The 17,804-nt window shown below is 40.6% G+C and overlaps 1 protein-coding gene across 1 annotated transcript in view; it reads left to right on the forward strand.

The window, feature by feature from the left end:
* The first annotated feature begins 1,975 nt into the window (after positions 1–1,975).
* Positions 1,976–17,804, forward strand: part of TMA16 (translation machinery associated 16 homolog) — a 39,425-nt gene continuing 23,596 nt past the window's right edge. Inside the window, exons 1-2 of the mRNA XM_020809931.3 lie at positions 1,976–4,364; positions 10,913–11,025. Coding sequence (XP_020665590.3) covers positions 4,287–4,364; positions 10,913–11,025 — 191 coding nt within the window. The 5' untranslated portion in view covers positions 1,976–4,286. The remainder of the gene's footprint in view (positions 4,365–10,912; positions 11,026–17,804) is intronic.

The raw sequence follows: 17,804 nt of genomic DNA on the forward strand, positions 1-17,804 counted from the left end.
GCTATATTAATGCAGCCATTTTGCATTTAGGCAGGGCTCTGTGTCCCTTTTAGGTTAGCTAGTAGTTGCCTTCTGGAGCATCTCTCTTCCTCTTTTTCATTTTAAAACCAGTGTATACTTTTGCACTACACTGTCAGGATTGTGTGGAGGGCAAAAAAGGGATTGATTAATATGCTATTTCCTGTGGGCTTTGATTGCATAGGCTAGAAAAGCGTTAGGAACTACCTCCTTCCTGCTTTCCTGTACTACTGTTTTATCCCAATATCATAGTTTTTCCCATCCTTTTTTCTTCATTGTTGCTGTACTGCAAAGAAATGCCAATGTATTCTTAAAGGCTTTCACGGCCGGGATCTGATGGTTGTTGTGGGTTTTTCGGGCTCTCTGGCTGTGTTCTGAAGGTTGTTCTTCCTGACGTTTCGCCAGTCTCTGTGGCCAGCATCTTCAGAGGACTGGAGTAGGAACTCTGTCCATGCTCTGTTGCTGTTTGTTGGATAGTTGAGTATTTATAGCTGTGGGAACAGCTTTTGTCCTTTTCAGGAGATAGGGTGATCAGTGTGTTTTTGTTGTGGATGTATTGTGATAAGTGGGAGAGATTATCAGTCACTGTGGTTGATGGGTGACTTTAGTTGATCTCTTTTAGGCTGGGTAGAGTTCCTTGACCTAAGCAGAGAGATGGAGTAGGTCTGGGTTTCCCTCTGTGAGGCTAAACCTAGCACATCTTCACAGGATCACAAGGTCCTCCGACGAGTTAGGTAGGATCCCTGAAAGCGGGGGATAGATGTGTTGCTTTCTTCATAGAATTGATCGACTTCATAGAATTGAAAGACTGAGACTCTGTAGATACCCAAGAACTATACTGACCCTGCATTAAGGTGTGAGTACAGGTAGAAAAGTTTGGCCTTTACTGTTTTCTGCTGTGAATTCTGGAGCTGCCTTAGACAATCTCTGTATTTTGCTCCAATTATTTTTTTTAAATATGTTGGAACTTTTTGGAAATATTGACTTTTTTGCTTCTTTTATTAAAATATAAACATCTCTTCAACCAATTGTCTGGGTTGTTGGCTCAGAGAGTTTATGGTATTAAAACCAGCTCTTGCCTTGACCAGGTACTGGAATATTTAGTTGTTTTTTTTTTTGTGGGTGTGGTGTTAGCTACTTTGCAAGGTGGGCATGTCGCTGCTAAATGCCTAGCCTTGTGAATTTTTTGTATTTTCTGCAGATAGTGTCAGATTTCAGTTGGTGGCATTGTTTGGGATTGATGCAATTCCACTCAGGTTCCATGGCCTAAACCTACCATATCTGACTCCTCCTGGGGCTCACTCATCCCAGGATAAACAAGGGAATAGTGTGTCCATAAAAAGGTAGCCCGGACTGGGTAACAGTCACAATATTTTCCTGCTTTAAGAGAGATGATCCAGCTTCTGTATCTCCTACTTCCGATCATGTAGTCCATTTGATTTCTATATTGACCATCTGAGGGGGTTTGATTCTCCACTGCTGCACTCCAAGGCACTACCAGAAGAATGGAATGGTAAACCACTTCTATTCTCTACTTGGACCACCCTGAAAAGGTTAGCTACTGTATAAGTCAGAATTGACTTGATAGCGCATGATGATGATGGTGATTGACCATCTGGTGACATCCACATGTAGAGTCATCTCATCAGTTGTCTGAAGCATGTATTTGCAACAAATGGATTGTTGGTTTCACAGAATTCTATGAGGGGTTCTCTTGCATCATTTCTGACTCCAACATCTGGATCTGCTTTGTTTCCTATTTTTGTGTTCCCTTCACCTATGCTTATTAGCATACAGTATCTCATTTTGATGTATGATCAATTTCCTCCTGGACACTTGTGTAAAAGCTTTCAATTTCTTCTTCTTCAGCATCTGTAGCTGGAACATAGACTTGGATGATGGTTATGTTGACAGGTTTTCCAAGAAGTCTGACTGTTATTATTCTCTGCATTGTAGCCACAAACTGCCTGTGCTACATATTGCCTCATTATTGGAGCCACACCATTTTTTTGAGTTTGTCATTTCCAGCATAAAATGCTTCGTAATAGTCCGATTCAAAATGTCCTATTATCAAATTTCCATTCAGCTTTCTAGTGTAGTCGTACCCCAAGGCTATACTGAATCCAAACCCTTCTCAGCCAAGGGATGTTGGAAATTACTTGGGGTGCACCCTCCTTGGCTTGTTTTTGTGTCAAAATAGTAGTTGTGGGTCTTGGCTGAGAAAGATTTGGATCTGGCATAACACAATTTATTCCCCACTGCTCCCCTTCTCTGACCTTTTTCTGGGTCTACTAGCATGCTGGCTGATCTCGGGCAAGCATAGCTGTTGGTGGCACCAAGCACCTTGTGCTGGCAGTAGGACAGTGGGATTGGCAGAAAACGCTTCTCTCTATTCCAGACCCATTATAACTAGTGTATCTCTGAGTTTGGATTGCACTGCCTATCTCAATTTATAACAGGAAATAAAGCAATTGCAATTTCCCTTTTCCCTCCCTGGCTTGTCATGAGACTTGCCTATGATTAGGGAAAGTAAGGTGGCTGCCTCAGCCAGTCACTTAAGGATGTCGTAAAAGATCAGAAAACAGATCTTATTGAAATCAGCAAGACTTTCGAATGGGATCCTCTTTTGCTGGCAGTCATGCATAGGTCACTATGTAAAAATACATATTCACTGGAAAAGCAAGACTGCTGTTTTTGTAGACTTGGGGCCCAACGATACTTAATCAGAAGGAAGTCCCACTGAGTCCACTGAGGTTCAGGAGGCACGAAACCTCTGTTGATAAAGGTTTTATGACAATACTGATTCAAACAAATGAACTAATACAATAGTTGTCACATTGACAGTGTTAGTTGTGACAGTACTAGTCCATTGTCTTCAAACCACACATGACACAAATGTAACACACACACCAAAAAGCCAAGTGTGAGGGGAGGATTTGATCAGAGAACCAGTGGGTTCTCTGTTGTGCCCTTTGGTGCAACACACATACAAAAATATCTTCATGCTTAACTTGGCACCAAGTGGGAAAGAATGGAAATGGGTGTCCAGACTTTAAATTCCATGTCTCACATACAAAAGCTAATACTTTCACCTCCCTCATATCTGCCTGACCTGAGATGTGTTTCTCTTTCCGAAGACCTAGAAAAGGACAAGAATTCAGCTGGCATCGTTAGATCCAGCAACCATATTTCCCACCTCAACTCTTATTTCAGTTTGCTAGCATTCTCTGAAGACTGGAAACAGCTCCTGAATCTCTGTAAGGAGTGTGATGGTTTTATTTATTTATTTAATTTGTTTATCTTTCAACCCACAATAGACATCAAGGCAGTAATATTTCTGCAATGAATGAAGTTCTAGGAACGGTTCTCTGTAGACGAAGATCCCCATGAATGAGCTTGGGTAGCTTCTAATAAACACAAATAGGACTGGGCTGTCTGTTTCACAACTGCATAATAAAGATTTTTCTGAATTAGTTCAGTTCACCCGGTAGTGTGAAGGCAAACATCTCGCAGTCTTCTAGACCGATTTGTAGATTAAAGGTGCCACCAAGAGGTAAGATTGTACAAGAAAGGGCAAAAACAACAAAAACAAAATTGAAAACCTGCAACAAATTAAGCCAGAAGTTTATTAAGAACCACCAAACCATACAGCTTCTTCTTTTCATCTTTTGTCAGATCTCTTTGCCCACTTTCAAGAGGTTTTTTTTATTACTCCTTTCTATTCTGATGGTTAGACTATAAGAGAGCTGGGCGTGGAATTATAAATACAAATGCTACGTTAAAAAATTTAAGCTATAGAAATAATTATTTGGGATCCTCTCAATATTTGACTCGATGCTGACCTGCATTGTTAGGAACGTGGAGAGAAGAACCACGTCTCAGTAATACGGGGTCACATCCCTCCGCACGTGTGTGTGCGTGTGCGCATTTTAAACAGTCCATTCATTTGACCCTCTTTCCAAACGGTGTTTTCTTTAGCTAAAGAAGCCTGCTTCCTACTCTCACAAGATAAGTAACAGCTTTCCACGCTCTTCTAGCCACCTGAAGCATCATACCGATAACTTCTTTTCACCCCACCCGATCCCTTTCTGTAGAGCTAACTCTGGCATCGACACCCTTCGCTCGCTTTCCTAGCCGGGAGGGAAGAATTAACGAGCTCGCATTCCTTCTGTACGTATTGCTTTTATTGGCTGCTGGAAACGGAACTGATTACTCGTGAGTGGCGGTGCTCACCCGAGAGGGTTACGGGGGCGTACGTGGTTCCTTTTATGCGCATGTACAGGAGGACACGTGCTGCCAAATTGTGGGTTACGACGTTGGATCTGATTTTCTTCTCCGTAAAGATGGTAAGTGCGAGACGGTGGTGGGAGTGAAAGCAACGCTAAAACTGCCTGTTGTTGGGAACAGTAAATCTAAATCACAATGCTTGTATGTGGTTTGCATTGTTGTTGTGTACCCTTAAGTCGCCTCCGATTAATAGCCACTCTATGCATGATCAGTCCCCCAGATGTCCTGTCCTCCACAGCCCTGCTCAGTTCTTGTAGACTCAAGCCTGTGGCTTCCTTTACGGAGTCAGTCCCATCTCGTATTTGGTCTTCCTCTTTTCCTGTTGCCTTCAGCCTTTCCCAACAGTATTGTTTTACAGAGAATCATGCCTTCGCATGACGTACTCAAAGTAGGACAGCTTCTGTTTCAACATTTTTGCCTCCAGAGATAGTTCAGACTTGATTTGATCTAGGACTTGCTTGTTCAGGGTATCTGCAAAGTTCTCCTCTAGCACCGTATTTAAAACGAATCAGTTTATTCTTCCCAGCTTTCTTTGCTGTTTAGCTTTCACATCCATAGGTGGTGATTGGGAATGTACAAGAGTGTGGATGGTCTTGGTCTCCTGTGACACATCCTTACACTTGATGAGCTTGTCTAATTCTATTATTACTGCTCTTCCTGGTAGTCTTCTAATTTCTTGGCTGCACTCTCCATTTGAATTGAAGATTGACCCAAGATGTACAAGATCTTTAATTATTTAAATTTCTTAATTGTCAACTTTAAAGTTGTGTAGTTCTTCTGTAGTAATGATTTTTGCCTTTTTAATCCTCAAGTGCAGTCTTACTTTGACACTTTCTTCTTTCACTTTTACTTGAAGTCAATTCAAGTCATTGCTGCTTTCTGCCAGCAAGATGGTGTCAGCTGTGATTTAACAGTTTGGCTAATTATCTTGCAGTAAATGCTTGTTCGTAGTAAGGGTACATGTGAGCACCCTTTCTGGCACTACTGTTGATTGCTCTCTTTTCTTAGAGAAACTTGAGCCTAGATCCTGTTTTTGGAAGAATTTCGCCCCAAGTTGCATGTGCTGTTGGTTATTTATTGTTGTAATTTGCTGTCAAATTGCCTCCACTTATGGCAACCCCAAGAATGAGTTCTGTGGCTTAAAATAAATTGTAGTTTTCTATGTTCAAACAACACGAAGACCCTTGCTAAAGTTCTGTATTATCATGGCGCAATGACTGCATGTAAAGTGGAAGTCTGTACAGTATTCCTGTGTTCTTTATGTAACAGGCAAAACATTTTTTAAAAAATGCTCTGCACAGTCATCTTCCCCAATACTGACTCATAGGACTGCTCTAAATAGTAGAACTACATAGGCATATGAAATGTTTGAATGTTTGTGAGGGACTTGCTCTGAAAATTAACCCAAATATATTTAAATATGGATATCAATGTAATGTCATGATTCAAATGGAAAGACAAAATATCTTTACACAGTTGTGAAAGAAGTTTACTACCATACCATTTCAGACATACCCATTCTTGTCTGATTTCAGCTGCTAAGCAGTGTTAGGCCTATTTTGAGTGGGATACCACCAGGTTGCACTAGATAAGGCTTAAAAAAGAGAGTTTATCCTGGAATGATGGAAAGCTGCTGCCACTTAGAGTCATCAGTATTAGGTTGATGGACCAGAGTCTCAGTGTCATGCACCTTTCTTTATTGCTATGATGTTACGTGTTCCTTAACCAGATTTTGGTTTTTGCAAAGATATACCGTATAAAACTAAAATTTGGAGGCTACAACCCTGATTAAAGCTGGCAAAGCACAATGTAATGCTCGGGTAGGTCCAATCAGTCTCTGTTGTATAAATGGAGACCATGAAGAGCACTGTTGAGACTTTTGGGAGCATAGAAAGAGGATTCTCCCTAGGTAGCTTACCATTTCAGTGGTCCAGAAAGTGGAGTTTCAGTGCTCTGCATATCTCCTTGTTCTTACACACATTCTGAGAATATACCTATATGGTGTTTCTTGGAAGCTAGCAGCTTGGCAGCTTGAGTCCAGTAACTCAGCTGTTTCTTAGGGTGTGTGGTTTTATTTGGTCAGCGTACAGGAATTATAGAATGCACAACACCTGCACTATGGAATAGGAGTTTCTGTTGTGGAGTGGCAGATGAATGAACTCAAAAGAGTGCACTTTGTATAAGAACTGGGATTGTGAGGATTCAGTGATTGGATGTCAATTCCACTAAGCTATAGGACTTGGGGTGAAACTGGTTTGGGCTTTGAGTCTTCTGAGAGGAGGAGGGAGACAAAGCAATTCTAAGAATGGGTAAAGGAAGGGGGTTCTAAGTGGCTTATTTCAATTGGAAAGGAGTCCGGAGTCTACTTGAACACTGGGATATAGTGGCCAGAATGTAAGGTAAGACAGTTGAGGAAACTTTAGATATGCTTATTCATGCCTTCCACTTAGGAACCTGCTAGATCCAGAGTCATCCTCACAAAAATCACAAGTGCATTTCATAACTTGGCAAACTCCTTCAAAATTATTTGACATAACAAGAATGAGCTTCTATGTTAGCAATCATTTTAACTCAGTAAAGAAGTGGCTGGGAGCAGCCAGGATGTTGGTAATGTTAAGAGTTCAAGATTGTTGAATGCAGGACCATCAGGAACATAAACACTACAGGTGCATGAGAACAAAGGACACTGAGTCCAAGGCTGGCTATAGGATTTCTTAAAGGGGAAGAATCTAGCTTTTACACCAACACAGAAGAGTGTGCAGGGCAAACAGAACAAAATGTGGCTAAGAATTGCCAGTCTTGGCAAGATAGCTTCTTACACCAAAAGTCTGATAGACCTGACACCCTGTCCTTGTAGATAAACAAACATTGGAAACTCCATATTGCAGCTAAACGAAACTTAAAACATTAGTGTATAATATGCAAAAAATATCAACAAAAGTGTATCAACAACTTATATCAAACCATCAAATAATATATGTCAACAGTGTTCTGTCTGATACTAAGGAAGTAAATAATTTGATAAAGTTTTCCAATATAAATATGTGCAGTCCAGTGTTCCTACTCATAAAAGATCAAAGTCTAAGGTCTGGAAGTGTTGAGTAAAAAGTTCATTCAGATGTAGTCAAAGTCTTGGACCTGTTTCCCAGGGACATACTGGAGAAATGAGGTTCTGTGGCTGGATGTGTTCTTATTGGTGGGCTCATCCTCCATAGCCTTAGGAGCAGCCTTATCTACAGCAGTAGCTAATTAGAGCAAAATTTGCTTGTTCTTATTTTGTATATGTGCAGTCTGCTGTGATGAACCCATGAGGCCAGCCTATTTCCATTTCATTTATTTCAAGATCTCCTTTGGACAGGAGGTGTTTGAGCGGTTCTCCTGGTAGCAATGTTTGAGTTGCATAGGTTTCTATATACATGCGAAGATATTCTCTCTCGTTCTCTGTCTTGTACATTCACACACTTGTATGACTTGAAAGGGATGTTATGGAGACTCGGGATTGTCAGTGATACAATCTAATTGTACCTGAGTTGTAGTTTTGAACTTCATGTACTGTATCATGTTGCTTTTTAACTTTTTCATTCACCTGTATTTTGACATTTTTATGCTACTCTCAGAAAATGTAAATTCTACCCTATCTTTTCTATTACTACGTAAGCTGCCTTGGAAGTGCTAGGGAGGGGTGGGGTGGATACAGAGATTGGACTACAGTTTCCATCATCCATGACTATTGGTTGTTTGGAAGTGATAGCAGCCAGACTCTGTTAGCATATGGAGGGTGTGCCTTTTAAAAAAAGAGTCTATGAATATTTATAGAGGTGTTTCTGTTTGATCTTGGTTCTTGGGGGAAGTATATAGAGCTATTTAGTCAACACTGTCCTGTGAATTGTGCTTGGGAAACTGTGGACAGGTTAAAGATAATGAAATGTACTTTATATTATATTATGGTGGAATCACCCTATATGTCTGAAAGGAATTCTTGCAGCAAGCTTAGAGCTTGAAGGTAGCAAGTTAAATTGTAATTAGTTCCTTTTTCCAAGAATGAAGGATGAATGCGTTGTATTTCCACCGTAACTTAATCCCGTAATGGGAAATTAACAGAAAGGTGTGTGACTTCATTAAATGGTGGAGGAGAAAGACCACATGATTCAGTTTCTGGCAGCTGCTACCACATGCGGTGTTGTGGATGTTGTAGTGGTTGTTGTAGTGATGAGTTGAACAGTGGAGACTCTGACTTTTATACTGCAGGCCAGCAGCTTGTAGCATACTGTATATATGTATATGCATATGCATATGCATATACACACATACACACACACACACACACACACACACACACACACATACATACATACATACATACATACATACATACATACATACATACATACATACATACATACATACATACATACATACATACGTGTGTGTAGGTGTAGGTGTAGGTGTAGGTGTGTGTAGTAATTGTTTTACTTGCTTAGCAGATTTATATACTATCTCTTTAGTGGAACACTACACTAGGCAGTTTACAAATTAAAATTCAGAACCCCATATGATGCTGAGTAACAGCACAATCAATATGACAGTGCACCGATATGAATCTAAAATTCATAATAGTGAAAAAGAAAAACAGGGCAAGAAAAGAAAAACAGTTACTAGAGGGGTGCAGAATAGCTTCCTGTTTTTGGACTACAGCTCCCAGAACTCCCCTATGCTACCTGGAAGCCCAACAACGAATCTGCACCCCTCTTCTAGATATTAGGTGTCCAGCTTTGTAGGTGCATGTTACTTTTGTTATTGAATGTGCTGAAATGGGACTGAGAATTTTAAAAAGAGAGCACAAAACAAAATTAAAACCTGCATGGTAAAATGAAGAGACATTGATGAGGAAGGAGCCAGCAGCTTTTGTTCTTACTTTCATTTACTTTTTATTACTGTTCTTATTTTAAATAAGGTGCATAAGCATGAAAGCATGGAAACCTATCCTGCCTTTTAAAAGGAAGCGGGTGAAGATGAAAATATAAAGTCACATGAGGTTGCAGTTGTGTAGCTTGTTGAGTGGGCTTGTGAAATAAATAATATACTGTGGCTCTGATGTGCCTCTGATGAAGATTTCTGGTGCCAGCACTCCCAGGAAGAGCAAGAAAAGCCACAGATCTGCATAACAGTGGCAAATTATGACTGATGAATCTGGAGAACCATACTAAGATGCTGCGTCTCTTGAGCTGGTGTCTTCATTTCATTACCTGTATTGTTTCAGTTTTTCTTATCTCTGTGCAGTCCCTAATTGTGGTTGGAAATCAAGACAGCAGGTGGTGGTGTGTCCCCTGGGTTTCGTCAGTGTACAGACGGAAACAAGCTGTAGTAATATTTGTGTTGTAGAGTTAGAAATAGTTCCAGGAAATGTCACAGGGAAAGAAGGAATTGCTATCAGCACTTTGTATCTGCTCTGAATCTATAATAAGTCACCTTCTCTGATTAATATATTGAGTTCTAGCCTTATTGGATAAGAAGAAAAAACCTTTGTCCAGTCCTTCCCCATATGACGTATAGATCTATCAATGAATGTTGTGTTTCTCGTTATCCCCCCCCCCCCCGCTTTAACTAAGAAACTTCAACAGTGTAGCTTTTCTTTATATTGTGTTCTGAGCCCTTGGCTGCCCTTGATTGAGCCTCTTCGAGCCTTCTGATGTTCTTCTTGAGACGGGTGATTAGAATGCTGTCCACCTGTCAGTATCTATGTAGAGATTATTGACTAAAGCTAGAAGTGCATCTCATTGCTCTTTCAGTATGACAGCCAGAACAATTAGGGTCGAGGAAGTTGATGTTACCTGATGTGTCTTTGGAGCTAGAGGACAATGTCTCGATCAGTTGCTCATGTGGAATTGGAAGTAATCTTAGCTACCTAAATAATAACATTGAGTAAATTTTCTGTCTCTGCTCTTACTGCCCTGAGCTGTCCTGTTTGCTCTTTTTTATTGTGCCATTGTTATCCTGAACATTTCAGTTTGAAATTATAGAATTTTTAAACATCTTTACACTAATTCTGCAGCCTTAACAACACTGTCGGTACCCAGTGTGGTGTAGTGGACAGAGTGACAGACTAGGACTCTGGAGAAGAAGGTTCAAATCCCCACTGGGCCATGGAAACTGACTTGGGGAGTGGAGCTGGTAAAACCACTACTTAAATATCCAATTTACCTTGAAAGCTCTGTTAGTTTTGCTATAGGTTGGTTTTGACTTGGCAGCTCATAACTAACTAACAACAGTGTCCTTAAAACGAACTCCTGAGTAGCTCATTGGTTTAGATATCTGGCTGCAGAGGTTGGAAGTTCAATTCACCACTGTGCCTACTTGACGGTAGCTGGACTCGATCCTTTCTAGCTGTGCTGTTCTATTTTTTGTTGTTGTTATTTAAGCCCATTGAAGTTTTTGATTGTTGTTTGTATCTTTTCTACAGGAAATCTTAACTTGCTTTTACATGTAAGCAAATGAGCACTTCAAGAGATGAAATATGGTGACTAAACTTCACACCTTACAAGAACGCTTTGAAAGGAAGCATTTTAAAATGTCTTACTGTGGTCTTTCCTCTGCCTCATTGTTTCAGCCTAAAGCAGCAAAGAACAAAGGAGGAGGGCAGGAGAAGAAAGTCATCCATCCTTATAGCAGAAAAGCTGCTCAACTTACGAAAGAAGCACACAAACAAGAAAAAAAAGACAAGTGAGTCCTTTGTATGTGTACTGTTCATTAGCAGAGAAAGGGAAATACTGACCTACGGTGTTCTTGAGAATTTTTTTCTTGCCTTGAAAATGTCAGGAAATACTGAATTGGCAAAACTTTTTCTTAAACATGTTAAAAATGAGATGGATCTACAGAGTTTGTGTCTTGGTGACAGCCAGTTACTATTAGTTTCTTAAACATGATCTTCAGGGTTTGCTGACATGCCCTGATGGAGAGCATAAAATTGATAGAAAGAATTCCTTCAAGCCAATTCTGGGTGAGATGGATTACCTAGATCCATTTCAGTCTGGCTTCAGGCCTGGTTATGGAGAATACTTTGGTTGCCTTGGCAGATGACCTATGCTGGGAACTTGGCAAAGGGAGTGTATGTTTGTTTTGCTGGACCTCTGAGGTGGTTTTCAATACCATCAGTTACAGTATCCTTCTGAGTTGTCTTTCTGGAATATAACTTGAAGTCACTGTTTTATGATGGCTCCAGACCTTTCCGGAAGGGAGAACTCAGAGGGTGGTTCTGGGGGATTCCTGTCCGACACCCTGACTGTTGGCCTGTCGTTCTTCTCAGGGTTCTGTTTTGTCTCCTATGCTAATTAACATCTACATGAACCCATAGAGAGAGAGGTTCTGCAGAGTTTTGGTGTTTGGTGTCACCAAACTATATCTTTTCCATCTAAATCTGAGAAAGCTGTTTTAGTTCTAGATCTATGTCTGTTGTCAGTAATGGACTGGATGAGGGTGAATAAATTGAAACTTAATCCAGACAAGACAGAGGTGCTTCTAGTGAGCTGAAAAGCAGATGAAGGAATAGGGATGTAGCCTGTGCTGGATGGTGTTACACCCCCTCTGAAAACACAGGTGGAAAACTTGGGTGTGCTCCTAGATTTGTTCCTGAGTCTGGATGCCCAGGTTTTGTCAGTGCCCAGGAGTGCCCTTGCACAGTTAAAACTAGTGTACCATATTCATTTGTTGGTAGAGATTAGGACCTAATCTCTACACTGCGTTTCTAACCATTGATAGAACAGATTCCACGTTTGAAAATATTCTGAATCTTGCTTCTCTTTAATTTTCAATGTAAGTCTGTCCATTTCCGTGCAGTCCAAAATCTTCTTAATTATTTCTTCATCTGTAGGGTATTCCTTCATTTTTCCAATGTTGTGCCAGTACAATCCTAGCTGCTGTCAAAAATATGCAGTATTAAATATACAATGGTGTCTCGCAAGACGAAAGTAATTCATTCCGCGAGTAGCGCTGTCTTGCAAAATTTTTGTCTTGTGAAAAGCAGTTTCCCATAGGAATGCATAGCAATGCATTCCTATGGGAACCTCACAAGACAAAAATAATTCATTCATCTGGCGAGGCATTGGTCTTGTGAAAAACATTCATCTTGTGAAGCACGGCCATAGAAGAAGCCATCTTGCGAGGCACCACTATACATTTTGTTTATCAAAATTTTCTGGTATTATACCTAATAGAAACAGCTGAAACCATGTACCACAATGTTTAATAAGCACGGATTGATTTTACTAAAAAAAGCAACAACAACAACAACAAAACCCTAGTGCATCAACTGTGCCTGTTCTTTGAGAGATCTGATCTGGCCATGGTAATGCATGCCTTAATTAGATCTCAGCTGGATTACTGTAATGCGCTCTATGTGGGGCTGCCTTTGGAAAGTGTTTCGAAACTCCACCAGTCCAAAAAGCATCAACCAGTTTCCTAACTGGGGCTGGTTACAAGGCTCACATAACCCCCCTGTTACAGAAGCGGCCTTGGCTGCTGATCCATTTCCAGGCACAATCCCAAGTGCTGGTTTTAACCTATAAAGCCCTAAGCAGCTTGGGTCCAAGCTATCTCAAGACCTCATCTCCCTTCATAAGCCTGCCCAGGTATTAAGACCAGCAGAGGCAGCCTTTTTCTTAGTCCCATTCCTCTCACAGCCACTTGGGGTTGGGGAGCTGGGTGATGGCTTTTTCTGTAGTTGCTCCAAGACTCTGGAACTCCATCTCATGAGGGACCAGGCTGGCCTTATCTTTGCTGTCCTTTTGCAAGCAGATCTTTCTCTTTAGACCGGCTTTCTTTTCAATGACGGCTGACCAAGGGGATTGGGTTTGTTTAATGGGTGCTTTTAATATTGCTCTGGCTTTTTTATTTGAAGTTTAAATATGGCATATGTTTAATTTTTTTATTAATATTCTAATTTTTTCTTGTAATGTTGGTTCTTTTAATACTGCAAGCTGCCTTGCATCCTTTAGGAGAAAGGCCGCACATAAATATTTTAAGCAAATGCATTTAAAAATATTTTCATTTTGATCATCACCACACAAATATTATTCATATTTCTCTCCATGGCTGAAAGAAAAGTGTCTGAAGAAGTGAATTGTAATCCATGAAAGCTCAATGTGAAATTAACTTCATTGTCTTAATGGGGCCACAATACTTTTGCTCTTTTTAAAAATTTCATTTTTGTTTTTGTTGTTGGGGAGGCAGACTAAGTAAGGCAGCTAATACAGTAGTTACATGCGGTCAAGTGGCAGCATGTAATCATGACAACCTTTTTTCAGGGTCTGCAGGTAAAAAGTACTCAGAAATAGCTTGCCATTCCCTTCTTCTGGGGGCTGTGCAGCATGCCCAAGGCCACACAGATAAGCTCTGCTGGAATGCACAGTAGGGAATTGAACTCCCAGCCTCCAGCTCTGTAGCCAGATATACCCAAGTTCCCTGAAAATAAGACCTAACCTGAAAATAAGTCCTAGTATGATTTTTCAGGATGCTCCTAATATAAACCCCACCCCCCACCCCAAAATAAGCCCCAATTAAGTGAAACCCCACCCTCCACCATTGTGCAGCAACCAGAAGAAGATGACATGACTGTATTTTAATAAATGTTGATCATTGTACATGGAAAAAAAAACATCCTCTGAAAATAAGCCCTAATGCATTTTTGGAGCAAAAAATAATATAAGACCCCGTCTTATTTTCAGGGAAACACGGTATAATTCATTGAATTAAGGCAACTTCCTCTCACTAGTTTTGTCATGCATGCACCAGTAAAAGCAACTTTTAGGGGATCTCTTACTTTCTCTTTTTTTGTGTTTAGCAGATGTGTTTTTCAGAAGCCTGTAAGCTCCTCTTTACTTTACTTATAAGAGTATATTGTTTTAAGGATGTAAAGTTTTCGTCTTTTGTGCAGAATAGCCTAGTTACATGGCATCTCAGTTTTCTTTATTTAGTATGCCATATAGTGATTTTGGTGTGGCATAAGCCCTTTGCAGGCATTTGTATCAGATGAACACGATAACATGGCCATGTACGTCATTACCGCTGCTTGTGTGTTGGGTTCAAAGGTCTCGCTGTAAGCAAAGCCATCTAACAGTTCACAAGGTCTGCCTTATCAGGGTTTATGACAGTTCCTCAGCACCTTGTGTCCACCAAAACACTCTAAAAAGATCTTTTTTTAGGACAAAAACTGGCTCAGGGTTTTCCTTTACCCTTTTGGGGGTGGGAGTAGGAAACAACAACCCCCCCCCCCCGGTGTTGAGGGCCTCCTAGCTTGCTTGTGCTGCTCACATCCTCAGTTCTATAAAGAAGTGATAAAATAGTTTTGGCCACTGAAGAGTGCGAGGGATGTTTTAAAATTAAAAACACCCTTTAAAAATAGATGTGAAGGTTGTGGGATTTGGCACAGCCTTCTGTGGTCCAGGGGTGGGTGTGTAGCCCCTGGACTTCTGGAGTTTGCCAAGGCCTGGTTTGTGTTCATGGGAACGCTGTGTGTTCATTTGAGTGCTACTACAGAACTATTCGCTGACCTCGAGTCCATGAAGATCTAAAGCTGCTGGGCAAAGTGTTACCCCCTAGATGCTTTTTTGACTGCAAATCCCATCAGTCCTCATTAGAGCCACAGATGAGGAATGCTGGGGGCTGAAGTCTAACAACAGGGCTGCATATTGTCTATCTCTGGTCTAAAACATGCAGGAGCATGGCAGGGGGTAAGGTTTTTTGTGTTTGCAGCCACATTCCCCGCTGGCTGGATTCATATGTTCTTTGTAGGGCTGCAGCTGAAGGCAAAGAGCTCTATACCTAGGGTGGCTGCTAGAAAACTTCTGTTCAGCTCCTGTCTTTGTCCTTTTGCAGCAGCCTCTCATGACAGCAGGTGCGAAAAGATTTGGAATTTGATTGTTTTTTGCCCATTAATTTTAGATCATTATTTTACTTTCAATGTACATGGCTTTCCGTTTAGCATCTGCAGGAATATCTGGCAAGTCAGAGTTGTTAATTACGCCTCCAAAGCTGAAAGCCATGAACAGTAAATGTCTGATAACCAACAAGCTCGTCAGCCATGAAACATATGATGAAAAGAAGTAATACTAAATTAAATACTGCAACAATAAAGTCAAAAGACATTACAGACTGGTGTGTGGTCTTTCCGTCATCTGTCAATTATTGTGTTTCTCACCATGAATCACAAGGTAAAGGGCAAAGAAAACCAGGCAACGTCTTGCAACAACAGTGAAAATTAAGATGAATGAGTCAAAGGAATGTGAAATGCATCAACAATTCTCCACTGACTTCCTCTATTGTGTGACGCTTACCCTGTGGCCCCTGCTTCTTTCACCAAACATGGAGCTCCCAAAGGTATCCCAACATGCCCTTTAAAATGCTGCCACTGAGGCCCATTCAGTACTGAACTTTTAGACAGAAACAGGTTTATTGATTACACGTTCTAGGACTAGTTCTTAAGCACATTCTTAAAGTTATAAAAAGCCTCAGCATTTTACTTTAACCTCTTCTGTCTTAATTAATACAGGTCACACTCTGACTAATCACTCCTTAAACACTCTCTCTGCCTCAAGCCCCAAAACTTTTTCTCTCTTCTCTGTCTCTCTGACTGAACTCCCCAGACTCTGACTCACCCTACCCTTCTAGTTGCTCTGGCTCAGCCTCCCAACAGCTCTCACTGGTACATGCCAATACACTGCTGAATATTCGTACCAGGGGTAGAGCAGGGCAGAAAACCACATGTTTCTTGGAGATGGTGTTGTGATGGTGCCACAGTCACTCTGTCAGTGCAGGTTGACTGAGGCTTTGTAGTTCTAGTTAGTCAATATTAAATAAGGTACAGGCGTACCTCAGTTTACAAATTTAATGCATTCTCTGTGACGTTATGTAATGCAAAAAAAAAAAATCGTAAACCAAAACGTAGTTTGCCATAGGAATGGGGGCAGCACTGTAAACCTCCAGGTACGATGTATCCTGGGGAAACTTGCTTCATACTGTGAAAAAAAAAAATCATAAACGGAGGCATTATTTTCAATGGATTTCCATTCGTAAACTGAAAATTATGTTAATCAAGGGGTTTGTAAACCGAGGTACTACTGTACACTTATCACATGTAGAAGGAAGGCATCGTCCCTCTCCCTCTGTTTCAGCTGCTGTCACTGTGCTTTTGGTGAGTCTAAAGTGAGGTTCTTCCACTACCCATGTCTATATACTGTACTGTACGTAGTAATAGCATTATTTGAAATGATCAGCTTCTCTAACAGAAAGTGGAAAAAGAAAAGGCTATAGAGGTCATTGGTGGCTGAGGCAACCACAGCTATTTTTTTTCTCTTGTTTCTCGGCTGAAAAGGACTGGTCAAGAATATCTTACAGGTATATGTGTGAGAAAGAATGTGTAGAAAGAGGGGAGATGGTCGGGCAGGAAGCACCACAGAAGTGAGATACAGTGGTGCCTCGCTTAACGAGTGCCTCGTTTAGCGATGAATTCACATAACAATGTGTTTTTTTAGAAAATAATATGCACCGTATAACGATGTTTCCTATGGGCGATTTTCGCTTAGCGAAGTTTGGGACCATGCTTCGCATAACGAATGCGATTTTAGGTCCCCTGCTTCACTTAACGATGTTTCTTTTTTCAATTTAAAAAGTATCTTAGAAGGGTCAAAAATGGTTGTAAATGCTTGGATTTGTTAGAGGACCCCCTAAGTCGTGTGCAAACCTGATTTGGCTTTGATCTGACTTTTCGTTAATTTATGGTGAGTTTTTTTTTCGGCCCATAGGAACCAATGGAGCTGTCAAAATCTGACAGCTCCATTGGTTCCTATGGGCCAAAAATAAATTCACCATAAATTAATGAAAAGTCAGATCAAAGCCAAATCAGGTTTGCACACGACTTAATAATAATAATAATATAATTTATTGTCATTGTAAGTATATACACAGTATACCATACAACGAAATTCACTTAGGGGCTCCTCTAACGAATCCAAGCATTTAGAACAGTTGCTGAGTCTTCGTTAATTTTTTGTGAATTTTTTCTCCCCCCCTAGGAACCAATGGAGCTGTCAGATTTTGACAGCTGCCAAAAGTTGGGGGAAAAAAATTCACCATAAATTAACGAAAAGTCAGATCAAAGCCAAATTAACTTTTGCATCTGTTTTAGAGGGTGCAGAAGCTAATCCAAGCATTTAAAACCATTTTGACCCTTTTATGACACACTTAAATTTGCAAAAATTGACTTCGCAAAGCCATTGAAATGCATTGAGTCAGCTTCAATACATTCCAATGGAGGAAACATTGTATCGTTTAACGATGTTTCCTATGGGTTTTTTCACTTAAGGACGGCAATCCATGCCTATTGGAATGGATTAACCGGTTTCCAATGCATTCCTATGGGAAATGGTGTTTCACATAACGATGTTTCACATAATGGTTTTTTTTTTTTGAACCAATTAAAATCGTTATGCGAGGCACCACTTGTATAA

Source organism: Pogona vitticeps, chromosome 5, assembly GCF_051106095.1.
Source record: "Pogona vitticeps strain Pit_001003342236 chromosome 5, PviZW2.1, whole genome shotgun sequence".
NCBI classification, from domain to species: Eukaryota; Metazoa; Chordata; class Lepidosauria; order Squamata; family Agamidae; genus Pogona; species Pogona vitticeps.